Consider the following 15978-nt stretch of genomic DNA (forward strand, 5'->3'; position numbering starts at 1 on the left):
GAGAACCAAGACAGCTGGAAACCCGGGGATGGGAGCGGATTCCCGGTGTAATTGTTAGGTTAACTCTGCTAAGCTAACCATACGGTCAGGACACTTTCATCTGGCATCTTTCTTGGACTCTTCATCATCTATGCAAAACACCGCGACAACATCACGACCATAACAGTAGTCGACACCGACGAAGACGACACCCACCAGCCAACATGGCTCCCAGAAAGAACGCGCAGTCTACGGCTGCCGAAATCTCCCTGGTCCATCTCCAAAACTGCTTCGTCAACCTGCCACCGTCACTGGCCTCCCTCCTCTCCAACGTCAACACGGTGAGTTAGAAGAAGAGATGGAAGAAAAACCATATATGTTATTAGACTCTAGCTGACACAGAACCCTTACAAATAGCCCGCCCAGAATGTCATTGTCGAACTCAACTACCGCGTCCAGTCGACCCCTGACGCCATCGCACAAGGCGCCCCCGCCTCGGTCAACAAAAACATCTTTGTAGGATGGACCGGCATGCCCAGCAAGCGCAAGGTCAACCCCCTGGTGGGGAGTCACGGCATCGACAGGACGCGGTCTACATCGTCACGCGACCAGGAAATCCCCCTCGTCGAGATCGACACCACTCTGGCCGGCACCCTAGGCCTTAAAGAAGGACAAAAGGTCATGGCCACAGTACACTTCGACCCGCCCATGGCCACCACCGTCAACATCGAACCCCTTACTCCCGACGACTGGGAGATGATCGAGCTACACGGCACCTTCCTCGAAGACAACCTCCTATTCCAAGTCCGCGCCATCCCCAACCCCGTCTACGCTCCCGGCGGCGTTCTCTCAACACCCCACCCCTTAACCCTACACCTGTCGCAAACATCCAAGGCCAACATCAAGGTCATCTCCATCGACCCTCCTCTACCTCCTGACGCCCCATGCGCCAAGATCGCTCCCGACGCCGAAATCATCGTGGCCCCCAAGGTCCGCTCCAAGACACGCAGTAGCAAGGATAACCGGAGTGTGGGTGGAAACTCCAAGAAGAGCGGCAAGAGCTCGGCCAGCACAAGTCGGAAAAAGAAGGAGGAAAAGAAGCCACCCGTGTTTCTCAGGGGTATCGACCGGAAACATCTCCAGGAATGGTTCGACGACGAGAAGCCGACCGACGACCTTAGCGTATGGGTTGACCGCGACTTGTTGACAACGGGAGACTTGAAGGGGGCCAAATTTGTGTCTGTTACCGTGGTGCGCCCAGCTGGTTTGCAACCGACAACCGATACCCCTGTTCAGCCCGAGCAGGTCGATCCGGCTTCGGCACCATCAACCAAAATTGTGGCTCACCTCCGCGGATGGGATGACCCTCCTGATGGACAGGTAGCTGCTCTTTCATCGCCTCTTGCTGCGGCAGTTGGAAGCGAGGGTATGGTTGGTGGAGTGGTCAAGCTTGAAGCGGCTCCATCTCCCTTGGGCAAGAAGAGCGTGGACAAGGACGGTGTTTCGCGCGCTTCGCTTACAAAAATCAACATATACCCGTTTGCTTCGACCAAGGCTACCTCTTCCGCTGGCTTGAAATTCGGTGGTCAGTCCAAGGCTGAAAAGGAGGAGGCTGCCAAGCAGGTCAACCACATCTACGGACCTGAGGGTAATGGGATATTGTCTGGACCTATTACTGATGGTCAGGTCCTGGCGCTCTATGATGGCTTTGACTGCCCTCGTGGCTGGGAGGGTGGTATCATCAAATTTGAGCCCGCGCTTCCTACTCAGGCGTCTGGAAAGAAGCCTTTAAGTTGGGTTCTGGGATCAGACTGGAAGGTTCCCATTTCCGTCCAGGCCCCTATTGGCAAGCCAGCGTGGTTAGAGGGTGAAACTGACTTGTCTCTGGAGACCTCTGACTCTTTGCTAGTTGGCATTGATTCACTGTTGGAGAAGCTTCAGTTGCACCTTACTCACATGTCTTCAGTCCTCTTGACTGGTGGTCAGGGTTCCGGCAAGACATCTGTGGCACAGTCAGTTGCTCGCACTTTGCGGTCAACCCATCTTTATCACACCACCTACTTCCCGTGCACGAAACTTGTCAATGATGAGAGCAGGATATCCAACATCAAGGAAACCCTCAACCACCTCTTCATGGCAGCCAGCTGGGGTGCAAGACTCGGCGGAAAGGCAGTTGTTGTCTTGGATGACCTCGATAAGCTCTGCCCTTCGGAACAAGAACTCCAAGTCGGAAACGATAATGCCCGGAGCAGACAAGTCAGTGAAGCCATCTGCTCCATGGTCAAGCAATACTGCGGAAAAGATAGCAACGTCGTCTTGCTTGCCACCTGCCAAGGCAAAGACTCCCTTCACAATGTCATTGTTGGGGGTCACGTCGCACGTGAAATCGTCGACCTGAGCGCTCCTGACAAGGAAACCAGACGCCGCATCATGGAAGCTCTTACGAAGAAGGACGCGGTTCCCGCTGATGAGGTCACCGGCGAAATCGCCGACGGAGATCTCGACAGCCGTCCGCCTACCCGCGACGGCAGCACCACCGGGGGTGAAGACGGCGACGGCTGGATGGAGGGCTCCAACCAGCCCGCACCTAAGAAGGTCTCCAAAAAGCCCAGCGGATTCGTCCTCGACGCCGACCTCGACTTCCTCGACATCGCCGGCCAAACCGACGGCTACATGCCCGGTGATCTCATTCTGCTCATCTCCCGCGCCCGCAACGAAGCCCTCAGCCGCTGCGTGGGCGAATCTCTCGACAAGGACGTCTCCACGATCCCCCTCGCGCGCGCCGACTTTGACGCCGCCATCTCCGGCTTCACACCCACCTCGCTGCGCAACGTCACCCTGCAATCATCCAGCACCACCTTCGCTTCCATCGGCGGCCTCCAAGAAACCCGCCAAATCCTACTCGAAACTCTGGAGTACCCAACCAAATACGCGCCCATCTTTGCCCAATGCCCTCTCCGCCTGCGCTCCGGTCTGCTGTTATACGGCTACCCAGGCTGCGGCAAGACCCTGCTAGCGTCCGCCGTAGCAGGCGAATGCGGCCTCAACTTTATCTCCGTCAAAGGCCCCGAGATTCTAAACAAGTACATCGGCGCCTCAGAAAAATCAGTGCGTGACCTCTTCGAGCGCGCCTCTGCCGCTAAGCCGTGCGTTTTGTTCTTTGACGAGTTCGATTCCATTGCTCCCAAGCGTGGTCACGATTCTACCGGTGTGACGGATCGCGTGGTTAACCAGCTTTTGACGCAAATGGATGGTGCCGAGGGTCTGTCGGGTGTTTATGTTTTGGCAGCTACTTCCCGCCCTGACTTGATCGACCCTGCGCTGTTGAGACCTGGTCGTTTGGACAAGAGTCTACTATGCGATTTCCCTAACCTGGAAGATCGTCTTGATATTATCAAGGCTTTGACGCAGAAAGTTCGCGTCGCGGAGGAAGTCTGGTCTTCTGAGAAGGATCTGCTAGAGTTGGGCAAGAGAACGGATGGGTTCACTGGTGCGGATTTGCAGGCTTTGGTGTCGAATGCGCAACTTGAGGCAATTCATGATGCGTTGGCTGATATGGGCACTAGTATGGTTTCTCACTCACGTAAGGGTGTGGCATCGAAGGGCTCAGGAAGGAACGACTTTGTTCAGTTCCGCTATGGAGACGCCGACGGTGATGGCCAGGGCGATGGAACACTCGTCAAAGCCAGAACCAGAGCTGCTGAACTGGCGGAGAAGGCGGCTATTAGCGCCAAGTTGGAGACTTTGAAGATGATGCAGAAGAGGGCTGCTGCCGCTGCTAGGCAAGCTGCTGCTGCTCACGGTCAGACGAACGGCGCCGATAAGGGCGTCAATGCCACAACAGGCAAGGGGGGTAAGGACAATGCAGGCGCACTAAACAAAGAAGTGGTGGTCAACTGGAAGCATTTGTATAAAGCGCTGGAAGGAACCAGAGCGTCGATTAGTGTCAAGGAGAGGAAGAGGCTGGAGAAGATTTATCATGAGTTTGTGGTGGGACGGAGCGGCGAGATGAGGGATGGGCAGGGGAGTAATGAGATTGGGGGGAGGAGTAGTTTGATGTAGGTGTAGACTACTGTTGTTGTGGATGGGATGTGGGATGTGGATGGGAGTGAGAAGTGGGATGTGGGAGGTGGGAAGCAAGCAAGCAAGCCAGCGATTGGGAGATGGATGGTTGTGGTGAAGGGTTGATACTAGAGTTGGGAGTTGTTAGTTTTGGTTACCAGAAGAGCAAGCATGTAATAGTATAGATATAGAACAGAGTTGGAAAATAATGCAGGGTTAATAGTTGAGTTGAGAGTTGCGTTTCTTGGTCGGCGGTGATCTCGGTGACGTCCTCCCGAGAGCCGCTTTGTTTACTTTGCCCTTCAGGGGTTCACGAACCACAAAGCCGTCAAGCGGCTCTCGGGAGTCGGGGATCATGGTCGGCGAGCGGCTATTGGCGTTTGTCAGCACACGTTTTCAGTGGATACAGCTGACACAGCTTCGGCCCTGGTTCCTGAAGGCCACCGTGGCACCGTGGCAGCCGGACCACGATCCCCTGTCTCGGCTCTGTGACAGCGGCTGCGGCGTGTCAGGTTGTTTCGGGGTTCGGGGCGGCTCAAAAGCGGCTCAGGAGATGCAGTGAAACGTCGACTTATTCAGCTTTAGTCAAGGTCTTGGACGGTGAACTAGAACTTGACATCTCACGAGACACTCTTGTAAGCCCTTGGTAGTTTAGCCCTTTAGCTTTCGCAGAACCATAGGTTTGACTGACATTACTGAGCAGATAGGACCGGTGCTAGCTGGATATCACTCACCTCCCTCCTCTTTCACCAACATCCCAAGTAACGTCGATCGAACAACAACCGCCGACACCTTCACGTCCACGGGTAATTGGGAGACAGCTCACCACCGAATACCTTCACCCTCACGATAAACCCAAACCCCAAAGGACCCCACGACAGTAAAAATGACCATAAAACCCATAACCACCCCCCTAGGCCAATCCCTCCCACCCTTCACTCCCCACGCAATCACCGCCCACCTGCCCGGCTGGGACACCGCCCTTCGCTTCCGCGATGGAGACCCCGAGATAGGCAGGCAGTTGAAGAGCATGTATCCGAGATTTTCTCCGCTGAGTTTGGTTAAGGAGGTATGTATTCTTTGAGTTCTGTTGTTTTTGGGTGTGGTTTGGTTGGGGGTTGGTTTTGGTTTGGATGGGGTTTAGTTATGGTCCTGGCGGAGGTTGGGTTGCTTTTGCTGTTGCGGTTCGGTTGGTTGTGGTGCTGGTTGGGGTTGTCGTTGCGCTTCTGCTTTACTTTCACTTGAACTTCTGCTTCCAGTTTCACATTCACCTTCACCTTTACTTCCACTTCCACTTCCACTTCCACTTCCGCTTCTTCTCTTTGATTTTCGCTATCCTCTTTCCGTTTCCATCCTCAATAGAGGTCGATTTCATCGTTTCAGGCACCCTAGCTAACAAACAACAGCTCTGCAACAACCTCCTCACCCACCTCGGCCCCGACATCTCCACCCAAACCCACGGCTGCCTCCCCTTCACCACTCCCGACGTCTTCCCCCTCGCCGCCACTTACTGCGTTTCTCACCACCGAGGAGCCGAACATCGCTTCACCGAAAGCGACACCTCCGCTCTCTTGTTCAGAGTGGTAGATTTCTTTAACGTCCCGCTTATCCCTGACGCCGATTCCAATTCCCCTGGTGGAGGTCTTACCGAGAAGGTCAGACTCTATCTGGTGATCTACCCCCTTGATAAAGCAAAGGGTATCAAAGGGATTTGGACGGATCCTGGTGTGGGGATTTCTACTCGTTTGGCCGAGGTGCTTTTGCCGTTAGTTGGCAACTCTGAGGATCCCGAGCAGGGCAGCCAGGAACAGTTCAAAGTTTTGGAATGGAGCGCTACAGCTTCTGATTTCCTCCCCGGATCTACCACCACCACCGGCCCTTTGACAGAGAAGGACGTCCCCCCACCTACTCATCTACCCGAGAGCTCTGCGCACGAAAAGCTGAGAGAAAGAATCGTCACCCTCTGCCAACGTCTCCCCCGCGACCCCGAAATCGCCAACAGACTTACACCGAACGACGTATTTCTGTATACCACAGGCATGGCGGCGGTTTTTCGCTTGCAGGAAGCCCTCTTTAAGATGGGCAGGAAGGGGCCCGTGGTGGCGTTGGGGGCGGTGTTTCATAGTACTTTTCATTTGTTTGAGGAACTTGAAGGTGAGGCCGAGCGCAGTGAGGACCTCAATGCCGAAAAGGGGACCGAGCCGAAGCCGACTGTTGGAGAAAGGACGGTAGAGGGAGGAGGACAAAAGGTGGAAGGAGCGAAGAAAGAAAAGGTTGAAGGCTTCAAACACTTCGGCAACTGCGAGGATTCCGACAAAGTGATGGATGAACTCGAGGAGTATTGCAAGGGACTGCGACAAAAGGGACAGAAGGTGGCGTATTTGTTTGTGGAGTTTCCGAGCAATCCGTTGCTTGTGAGCGTGGATTTGGGGCGGTTGAGGAAGATTGTGAGTATTTCTCCTGTGACCCCTTGTGTGGATGTGGTTGAGGTTGAGGTTGAGGTTGTACAAGAGGTGGGAAATAGTGAGGAAGAAGGGGAATGGGGTTGATGGATGATGGATGAAGGAAGGGACCCGGGCTGGGTGAAAGAGGATTAATGAGGAAGGGCGATGCTGACCAAGATGACTTGACAGGCCGATGAGTACGACTTCCCGGTTGTCATTGACGACACGGTCGGGTCATTCTGCAATATCGACGTCCTGCCCGTGGCGGATGTGGTGGTTACGTCTTTGACCAAGACGTTTAGCGGTTATGCGGATGTAAGTCTTCCCCTTTTTCCGTTTTCTGTTTTCCGTTTTCCCTTTCCCTTTCCAGACTTTACGCCTTTTCAGGTGTTGTCTACCTCTTCATTTATTATTTCTCTGCTCCCCTGTTGTCCCCTCCTTCCCTTCCCTTCCATCTCTTCTCTTTTCCCGTCCACACTCCCTCCCTCATTCCCCCTTCCCTCCTTTCCTTTTCTGCTCCAATCCTTCACCTCTCCCCTCCTTCTACCCCTACCCCTCATCTTCAAACAAGCGTACATACTAACTATTGGTAAAAGGTAATGGCCGGCTCCATCCTCCTCTCCCCCTCCTCTTCCTACCACACCCCCTTCCTCTCAACCCTCACCACCCTTCACAATAACACCCTCTCCCCCCCAGACGCGTCTCACCTCCTCGCCAACTCCACCTCTTACCTCACTCGCTCCGCCACGCACAACTCCAACGCCCAAAACCTCGCCTCCCTCCTCCACACCTATTCCCAATCCCACCAGTCTCCAAAGGTGGTATCCCGCGTTCTCTACCCAGGATTCTTCCCCGCCGAATCCAACCCCTGCAAGAATTATTACAAGCAGTATATGCGCCTTGCGTCTCCCGCTCCTACCACCGCTATTACTTCCTCATCATCCCCGCCAACCCTCGTTACCGCCCTTGCAAAACTAGAAGGCAACGAATCCTTCACCCCCGGCTACGGCTGCCTCCTATCAATCGACTTCCCAACCAAGCGCATCGCGCAAGCCTTCTACGATAACTTGCACGTGCACCAGGGTCCGCACTTGGGAGCGCATTTGACTATTGCGTTGCCGTTTAACGATTTATTGTGGGGTGCGGAGGAAAAGGTTAAAAGTTATCATGAGGGCTATGGAGCCGTGGGGGAGCAGGTTAGGGTTAGTGTGGGATTGGAGAGGTGGGAGGAACTAAAAGAGGTTTTTGAGGAGGCGTTGGGGAAGGCGGAGGAGGTTGCTAAGGAGGAGCTTGCTGAGAGTGAGGCTTAGGTAAGGGGGCTTGATGGTGAAATGATGGGTAGGTATGGTAGGGCTGAATAGCTGAAAGGCCGAAAGGCTGGTTGGTGTCCGAAAGAGTTGAAAGTTGGAGGTTGAAAGGTTGAAGGACAAAGGAGAAAGGAGAAAGAATTAATAAACACAACACTTAAAGAATTGCCCAGAATAAACAAAAGATAGCTACCTCTCTTCCACCTAACCTAGTAGGTACCAAAAACGATGATATAGACCAGTTCCAAACAAGCAAATCAAAAAAAATAAAAAAATACAATGATGACCAAACAGTCTTCTACAACGTCCGTATGAATGCAATAATGTACCTAGATATATCAACTCCCGAACCGAAGTAACCTAGGCAATGTCAATCTGATAGTCTAATATCCAAGTTTCGTTCTCTTTCCCAATCCGATGCTGTTTCGTCCACTTCCACTTCTGCGCTTCCTCTCCGTATCATTCCCATTCTCTTCACTAATCCCATTCCCACCAAGCCGATGCTGACGCTGATGAGTCCTGCTACTGCTTCCGTGATCTTGAGTTCGAGTCTCCCAACTTGAGCTTCCGTAGGTTGACTGCCTCCTAGTTTCAGCCCCATAACCTCGAGAGGCACCGCACCTCGAATCTCTCACATCACCGGTTCCGGTCCCGTACTTCTTCGCCTTTCTTGCATGACTTAACTCCCTTCCGTATCTCGATTCCCTCCCTCTTTCCCTCCCACCATCCCCCTCTCTGCTGTAAGTTGAGGCCCTTTCCTTCCCCTTCCCTTTACTTGAACTTCTCATCCCCATCTTCCTCTCTCTTCCCCTCTCTTCCTTTTTAATAGCTCTCCGCCTAGCCATACCCTCCTCCCCCAGCTCCTCGAACGTTCGCAGATCTGCTAGAAATCGTCGAAGTCGTAATCCTGTTTTATGTCGAAACCATGCATCTAGATCTTCATCGGCTGAAGCGGCGCACATGATTTTCAGGCCCTTCAAGATGTCGGAGGCTGGGAGATGTCGGTCTGGGTGGTTTGAATGTCGCTGTGAATGTCGGTAAGAGTCTCTATAGCTCGTGCATGTGCGTGTGCTTGGAAGGTGATGATCAGAGGAATGGGAGTGAAATAAGCCAGAAAGTGGTGGGCGGGTTTGGCGGCGGGTTGGTGGTCGTTGGTGTTGTTGTTGGGAGGGGGGACGTTGGTTGGGGATTCGGTGGGTAGAACCTCGTTGACCGGAACCTCGCTGGTTGGAGATGAAGCTAGACCTTTTGCTAACGCGGAACTGTGCCTGAGATTGATGAGCAAGGTCAGAACGGGAATGTCGACGGCTGCTTTCCGGCCTGGAAGGAGGGAGTGGAAAGGCAGCAGGATTCGGACTCAGTCCTGATTCGGGGCGGGTAATCCTCAGCGGCGCATGACCACCAGAACCACCAGCAGCAACCTCCGGCATATGCCTCGCCGTAGCCAATGGAACTGCCGGTACTGAAGAAACCGATGGACCAGGTGAACAATGAACTTCAATAGAAGCCAACACCGACCCCGGTCTGGGAGGTGAAGGTGGAGCCCTCGACGGAACCCTGGGCCTGGGGATGATAACAACCGTTGCTTCTTCGACTGTCGGCGTTGGCGATGCCGTCATACCTCTCACTTCCTGACCCTCTTCCCTTTCCACTGTGCCCATACTGGCCAGAGAAGACCGCATGTCATCCTCCCTTTTCACTAGGGCTGTGCATGTGCTGGCTGGAGAAGACGGCTTCGATCGTGGACTGTGATCATCACCCACTGCCACTGCCACAGCAGCACCAAACATCTTCTCCTTCCTCAAAGCCTTAGCCATTCGTAACTTCTGCGACGGAGACGGCACAGTCTTGCTGCTCGTCGACCGTTTGTGTTGATATTTCCCTTTACCCGTTCCTTTCGACCTGGACGTTGGCGAAGTCTTGAAATTGACAGTGCCAGGATTAGCCACAACAGTCTCCCTCATGGCTTGCAACCGTCGCACTGCTTCGTCGAGAGCTTTCTCTAGCGATGAAGGTGTGCCTGTTCTAGTTCTGACACTCCCCGGCAGTTCCATGCTTGAAACAACACTCTTCGGTAGCTCAATACTGGAAACAACGCTAGGATGGGGTGTCTTGGTCGTGATAACAGTGACCTCGCTAACGCTATTTTGTCTTGTGTTTCGTATCTGTAAAGGTAACTGCCCGTAGCTCTTTGCTGGTTGGACAATGGCGGCCGTTTCGTAACTGGTCGCGGATAGGATGCTGGAGGTAGGGGTTGGTTGATGACGCTTCTTGGGCTGTTGCCGTTGTTCTTGTTGTTTATCAAGCGACGGCTCCCTTTGTTCAACAATGGTAGGCGGAAACTGCCCCTGGCGCATGGCTGCGCTCCAACTGGAGTTTCGCGAGGGACCACTGCCGTGTCGGACTAAGACTTGAGAGAAGACGCGCGGCAAGGCGGGGAGGGTTTTATCGGAGTTTGGAATGCCTTCGGGGTTTGGTGCAGGTGATGGTTGGGCTGTTGGTATGATGTTTTCTTTCTCTTCATCGTGCATAGAGCATGGCGTTTGTCTGTCCGACTGGTGACCTGGGGATGATAGGCCCTTTGATACGGATTCCGGCTTTGTCGACAATGGTGACGACGCGTTGGAAAGCTTATCCTCCCCACTCTTCAGTGGTATCTGTTCAACATTGATAGGAGAGGGAGAGTCATCTTTCTTAACCTCAGTGACGATCTCATTGGTCTCGGTTCCTCCGTCTAGTCTTAGCCATTCACTTCCACTTGAAGGTGACATCTTTCCAAGCAAAGGGGCAAGTTTGCCTCGCCTGTGAAATGCCTTTTGCTCCTTCGATGTCACCGCAAGACCGGCAGCCCGGAACTGGTCTTGGTATGGGAGCAGCTCTTTCACTGTGCGGATGGATTTTTGCGTCTCACCAATAGCGGGAGGGGGATGTGGAAGCTTGCTTGCACCACTTACCGGCTGTGCCTCTTCGAGCTCGATTGGTCTGTTCGATACTTTTCGATGGTTGCAGAAGCGGGACACGATATGACGGTTTTTGCTGGCGCGGTCTTTACCACCAGGAGAACCTTTCTTGTTAGGCTTGAGCTGTCTGTTAGTGGAACCCCATGTTTCAGGAGGAACCCATGCCTCAGTATGCATCGGTATCTTCCGCGTCTGCAATGCTCCCGGCCTGACAGGTGATGGTCTTGCAACGGCTTTTCCTCTCGAAGTTGGTGTACCTGGATTTGGTCTCGGCCTCGGCATTGGTGCACTCGGGCCTTTCGGAAGAGGTGGAAGGGGTCGTAACTTGATGACGGATCGCCTATCTCTGCTGAAGTATAATGATGGCTCTTCGCCTGGCTGGTTGGGGACCTTTGGCGGTGATTTGACAGGTGATCGTGAAAGTTCTCCCCAGTATGCTCCAGGTGGTTTCTCTGCATCTTTCTTCGACGGGCTGCCCAAGCAACACTGGTCTTCCTGTGAAGAGGAGGCATCAGATGGACCAAACTTGGGATATGAACCGCGGCTCTTTTTCTTGGGTAGCTGTCTCGGTCCCCCTCCTTTGTAGTTGATATCCTGCCATATCCCCGGTATAGCACCGCCATTCGCACCGCGCTTCGGAGGACTCGGCTGCTGCTTTCGCTGACTTGACGACCTCTTCCTGGCAGACCCCGAAAGACGATTCTGACTCCCGTTGGAGTGAACGAACGAGACGCGGACTTTGGTGGCATGTCGCTTGGCCTGAGCCCGACGAAGTTTCTGGAGGGATAGACTGAGAGGTTTGCGAAAGACTTCCTCGGCTGCGCGACGGGCGATACTGGGACTGCGGGAGGGAGAGGCGGTGTTGATCTTTGGCCGACGGTGCGGACTTCCTTTCTAAGCTAAGTTGTATGCAGGCATTGTCGGGCCATTCTAATCCAAGAGGGATCCAAGAGGGGTTGTTTCAAGGGGACAGATCCAAGAGAGGATGTTCCATAAGAGACGGATCCAAGAGTGTTTATTGCAAAAGCCGTTGGTGTAGGTCTGCTGGAAATGACTGACAGATTATGTGCGGATGTTGTTGTTGGACTGAGAGATGGGGGAACACGGAGACAGCCAGGAGATTGCATCAAGACGGGAGCTGTGGACGGAAGGCACCACAGCTACTTGAACCATAGAGGGAAGGAGGAAAGAACTTGGATTAAATAAGATGCCGCCAGCGGTAAACGGAAGAAGGAGTGATGAATGCTGAGATGAAGCTTCCCTATCTGATATCCTTGACTCCGGGCGAGGCATACGTTTCCAGTTGGCGCGACCCCTTGCGCAAGAGGAACTCGATAGCCGAGAAGTCTCTCTTGTCAACCTTGATGTTTTTTTCAAACTCGGTCCTGCATTCTAATCAGCATTGTGCCTTGAGAAGAAAAGTATCTGATCTCACTCACCTAGCAAAGGCCTTGAAGTGATCCCGAGTGGCCTCCGGCTTTTTGCGGCATTCACGCAGACATTTCCGGTAGAGTCCGAGGACCTCCTTTTGCAGACCAGACAAGCGGGCCATAATGATGCTGTTGACTGTGTTAGTATGTAGAGTTGAAGACTGAGCTGGTTAGGAGGTGGTGTTACAGTTGAGATGTGTAGACTACTGGTTAGGAGGTGGTGATGATGTCGAAAATTGTTATGACGCAAGACATCGGATTGGCGGAGCGCTCGGCATCCATCGTCAAATTAATTGTTAGTGCTACGGGAATGCTGTCACCAATTGGAGACCTCGGCAGAGCTTACCCCGGGCGGCCGAGCGCTAACAATGGGGGTTCCCGCACACCGGGATATCTTTTGTTTACAGTGGGAGTATCCCTGGAACGCTCCCGTTAGGACATTGAAATCTGAACATGTCGTTGCCTTATATCCGCTTTACCGGAAGCAAAGTACACACTTCCGTTTCACCATGTCATCGACGTCCTCTTACATGCCGTTTAGGCGGTCATGTGGGGTAACCACTAACAGACAACAGCTACCTAGCCGTGAGCCGGGTGAAGTACCGCTTGCTCCGCTGCCCAGCGCCCGCTGCCCGCAGATCGCCCACTGCAACATCCACTCCGAGTCCGGGGCACGGCGGAGGAAACATGAACGCCTTATCTGCATTATAAATGCCGTCATCGTCACTTCTCAGTCCCTCACTGAGTCCTGATCCTTTCTTCTCACTCACCACCATACAGTCACACTCACATATCATTCAAAATGGCCTCCAAGTCCTTCACTGTACGTAAACCACCCTCAACCCAATCACTTCACAATGCCACTAACACCACCACCACCAGCGTCTCATCCGCTTCCTCGCCCGTGACGGCAAAACCTACTACGGCGACGCCCTCCTCCCCTCTGGCACATCCGACATCCGCGCCGCCAAACAAGCCCGCCTTATTCAAGGTGACATCTTCGGCACCCACAGCGTAACCGACACCGTCGAGGACATCCGCCTCCTGCTCTCCCCCTTGGCACCAGAAGACGTCCGCACCGTCCGCTGCTTGGGTCTCAACTACGAGCAACACGCCCACGAATCCAACATGCCCATCCCCACCTACCCCATCCTCTTCTACAAGCCCGTCACCTCCCTATCCGGCCCCACGGACCCGATCCCCATCTCGCGCCTCGCGCAGGAGGGCGAAGGCCTCGATTACGAGTGCGAACTCGTCACTGTCATCGGGAAGCGGTGTCGCGAGGTTAGCGAAGACAAGGCGTTGGATTATGTCCTTGGCTACGCGGTTGGTAATGATGTCTCTCATCGCGATTGGCAGATTAAGCGCGGCGGAGGCCAGTGGAGCTTGGGTAAAGGGTTTGATGGATGGGCGCCCTTTGGGCCAGGCATTGTTAGCAAGGAGTTGATTCAGGATCCGCAGACGCTCAAGATTTCGACCAAGTTGAACGGGAAGACGGTGCAGGAGAGCAGTACCGCTGATATGATCTTCAGCGTTAAGAAGACGATTGCGTTCCTCAGCCAGGGAACAACGTTGTTGCCTGGTGATGTTATCTTTACTGGGACGTGAGTATTGCCTCCCTGGGGGACTTTGAGCGGTGGTAAATGATTGCTGATTGCTGAAATATAACGAAATAGTCCCCAAGGTGTCGGCATGGGCCGCAAGCCCCAGCTTTGGCTCAAGAACGGTGATGTTGTCGAGGTGGATCTGGAGAAGGTCGGTAGTTGCAAAAACAAGGTCGAGTTTGAGGCTTCTGGACCTGCTTCTAAGCTCTAAACAGCGCTGGATGGGAACAAGAATTGAATATAAAACAGCGAATAATAATCACGAGGCATTGTGCACACTCAAACAGGCAAACAGTACAACTAACAAGACGTCACAATCACTTATTCCATTCACGATTGATACTCTTCGGCATGTCTTTTCACGCATACCCCATTTGTTTTCATTCTCGGCTGTTTGTATCTGTCGTTTACACCTAAGCATCCACTCCAAGCCGTGATCTAGTCCTTTCTTTCACCAAGCACCACACCTTCATCACCCTTATTGCTATCTTTCCAAGTGATCTTGCAATCAGCCAGCCGGATGACTCGGGCGAGTTGGGAACAATAAACGCAGGGCTTAAAGCATGCGCCGGGTGTGTCTGGCAGCATTTTCAACCGATTTCTTTACAACAACATCCTCCATTATATTTCTCACCATCCCAATTCTGCATCCATGGGATGTCCGTCCGCAGGATAACCGCTGACCCGTACCAAGAGCTCTTCAACCAATGTCCCCCCCAAACGGACTCCCTGTCCAGCACCCAAGAGTTTACCATTTTGCTGAGCGAGTGGCAAGATTCTGAGCAAGCACTTTGGAGATCAAAGAGGAGAAACACAAGACAGTACCTAAACAGGGAGAAAAGATGCAGAAAGTTCAAATAGGAGGATGCACATCGTTAGAAGAGTGATACTTTCTAGGAGCAAGCAAGGTGGTGGATGATTGGAAAAAAAAAAAAAAAAAAAAAAAACCTAACAGAGGAGTACCCCAGGAAGCTATCTCTAGGTACCTAGTAAGTTAGTTTTCAACATATTTGCCATTGCTGTGCCCATCCTTACGCCAGCGAATATTTGCATCTCTTTGCTATCCCACGCACGCACGATTGACGTTCAACCAAGAATCAGAGACGGTAAAGCTTTCTGCGTTTATCAACCTTTGCAGAAACGATGACGGCTTTTGGCGGCTTTTGTCCTGCATTTCTGGCTCGCTGCTCGCAACCACTTCCTCCAATGCTGCCGGCCAATTCTTCAAGTCCCGAACCATAGTACATTACGCATATAAAGAACGGCACCTAATGTAGGTATCCAGAATCGTAAACAACCCAAAGCCATTTCAAACTTCTCCTCGCACCACACCAAGCCTGCATTCGCCGGTTTGCAACTCAAACCTCCTCGAACCCCAATCAGCCTACATTCGCCGGTTTGCATTCCCGTCGTTCGTCATGCCAGCCAAGCCCAATCACAAACAATGCCCATCCTCAGGGTGAAAACCCCTTCTCTTCCCCTTAGCCACCTCGGCCCAGCTACCGTAGACACGGTACGGTGCTGGCTGAGTTATGAGGGGCAGGCGAGCGAGGCTTTCGTCGACGCTCTGGGAGGAGACACCGGCGTGAATGGCAAAAGGTAAAAGAGGGAGAGGCTTGACGCTTCCGAGCAGCTCCTCGAACTTAAGGGAGCTTGGGGCTGGTTGTAAGCCTGTGGCTGATATTGATTCTGGCTCCGAGTAGGTAATGGAAGGCAGATACGATTCAAACTGATTCTGAGGTTGAGGTTCTGAAGCAGCCCGGGCCATTGCCAGTTTTCCTCCAGATCGATGATATGCTGGAGCAAGTCATCTAAACTTTCTCGGTCCATGTGGGGAATTTAGGTTCCTGTGCCTGTGGTAGCCCCCCAGTCGTACAAAAGACACCCAAAGACCACACAATGATAAGAAGGACGGTCCAGTACGTTCACCCACGAATCGCGAGGCTTCGGCCAAGGGCCAGGCCCGGCCGGTACTTTTTGAGAGACGGAAGAATGGCCGCTGGTTGTTGAACTCCTCAGCCCCTTCATTCAGTTCACCGGAAACGGTAAAGTGCTTGTTTAGGTAGGTGGCCTCCCTCCAGTCGCAGCCCGCGCTCTTCTTGTTTTGGGCATTGCAACCCTGAGATATTTCCACTGCCAGAAGTTTCGGAAAAAGAAGAAAATCGGTAAGACATGAGTAGTAGCCGTCGTAG

The 15978-nt window shown here is 53.1% G+C and overlaps 4 protein-coding genes across 4 annotated transcripts; 3 read left to right on the top strand and 1 right to left on the bottom strand.

The window, feature by feature from the left end:
• Positions 1-22: 22 nt before the first annotated feature.
• On the top strand, positions 23-4392 carry SMAC4_08047 (uncharacterized protein). Its single transcript, XM_003347432.2, has 2 exons — positions 23-320; positions 397-4392. The coding sequence occupies exons 1-2, from the start codon at positions 204-206 to the stop codon at positions 4039-4041; spliced, it is 3762 nt and encodes a 1253-aa protein (XP_003347480.1). The 5' UTR covers positions 23-203; the 3' UTR covers positions 4042-4392.
• Positions 4393-4683: 291 nt separating this feature from the next.
• Positions 4684-7959, top strand: SMAC4_08048 (uncharacterized protein). Its single transcript, XM_066090733.1, has 4 exons — positions 4684-5110; positions 5448-6488; positions 6675-6800; positions 7082-7959. Exons 1-4 carry the CDS (start codon positions 4928-4930, stop codon positions 7793-7795), a joined length of 2064 nt encoding a protein of 687 aa, XP_065945467.1. The 5' UTR covers positions 4684-4927; the 3' UTR covers positions 7796-7959.
• Positions 7960-8768: 809 nt separating this feature from the next.
• SMAC4_08049 (uncharacterized protein) lies at positions 8769-12727 on the bottom strand (the record flags this gene model as incomplete). Its single annotated transcript, XM_003347434.2, has 4 exons — positions 12192-12727; positions 12048-12137; positions 9414-11593; positions 8769-9112 (listed from the first exon to the last, which is right to left on the bottom strand). The coding sequence occupies exons 1-4, from the start codon at positions 12302-12304 to the stop codon at positions 8769-8771; spliced, it is 2727 nt and encodes a 908-aa protein (XP_003347482.1). The 5' UTR covers positions 12305-12727.
• Positions 12728-12856: 129 nt separating this feature from the next.
• On the top strand, positions 12857-14222 carry SMAC4_08050 (uncharacterized protein). The gene is made up of 3 exons (XM_003347435.2): positions 12857-13005; positions 13065-13786; positions 13859-14222. The coding sequence occupies exons 1-3, from the start codon at positions 12985-12987 to the stop codon at positions 13995-13997; spliced, it is 882 nt and encodes a 293-aa protein (XP_003347483.1). The 5' UTR covers positions 12857-12984; the 3' UTR covers positions 13998-14222.
• The last annotated feature ends 1756 nt before the right edge of the window (positions 14223-15978 follow it).

The sequence above is a fragment of the Sordaria macrospora genome, chromosome 1 (genome assembly GCF_033870435.1).
Source record: "Sordaria macrospora chromosome 1, complete sequence".
Classification (NCBI taxonomy): Eukaryota; Fungi; Ascomycota; class Sordariomycetes; order Sordariales; family Sordariaceae; genus Sordaria; species Sordaria macrospora.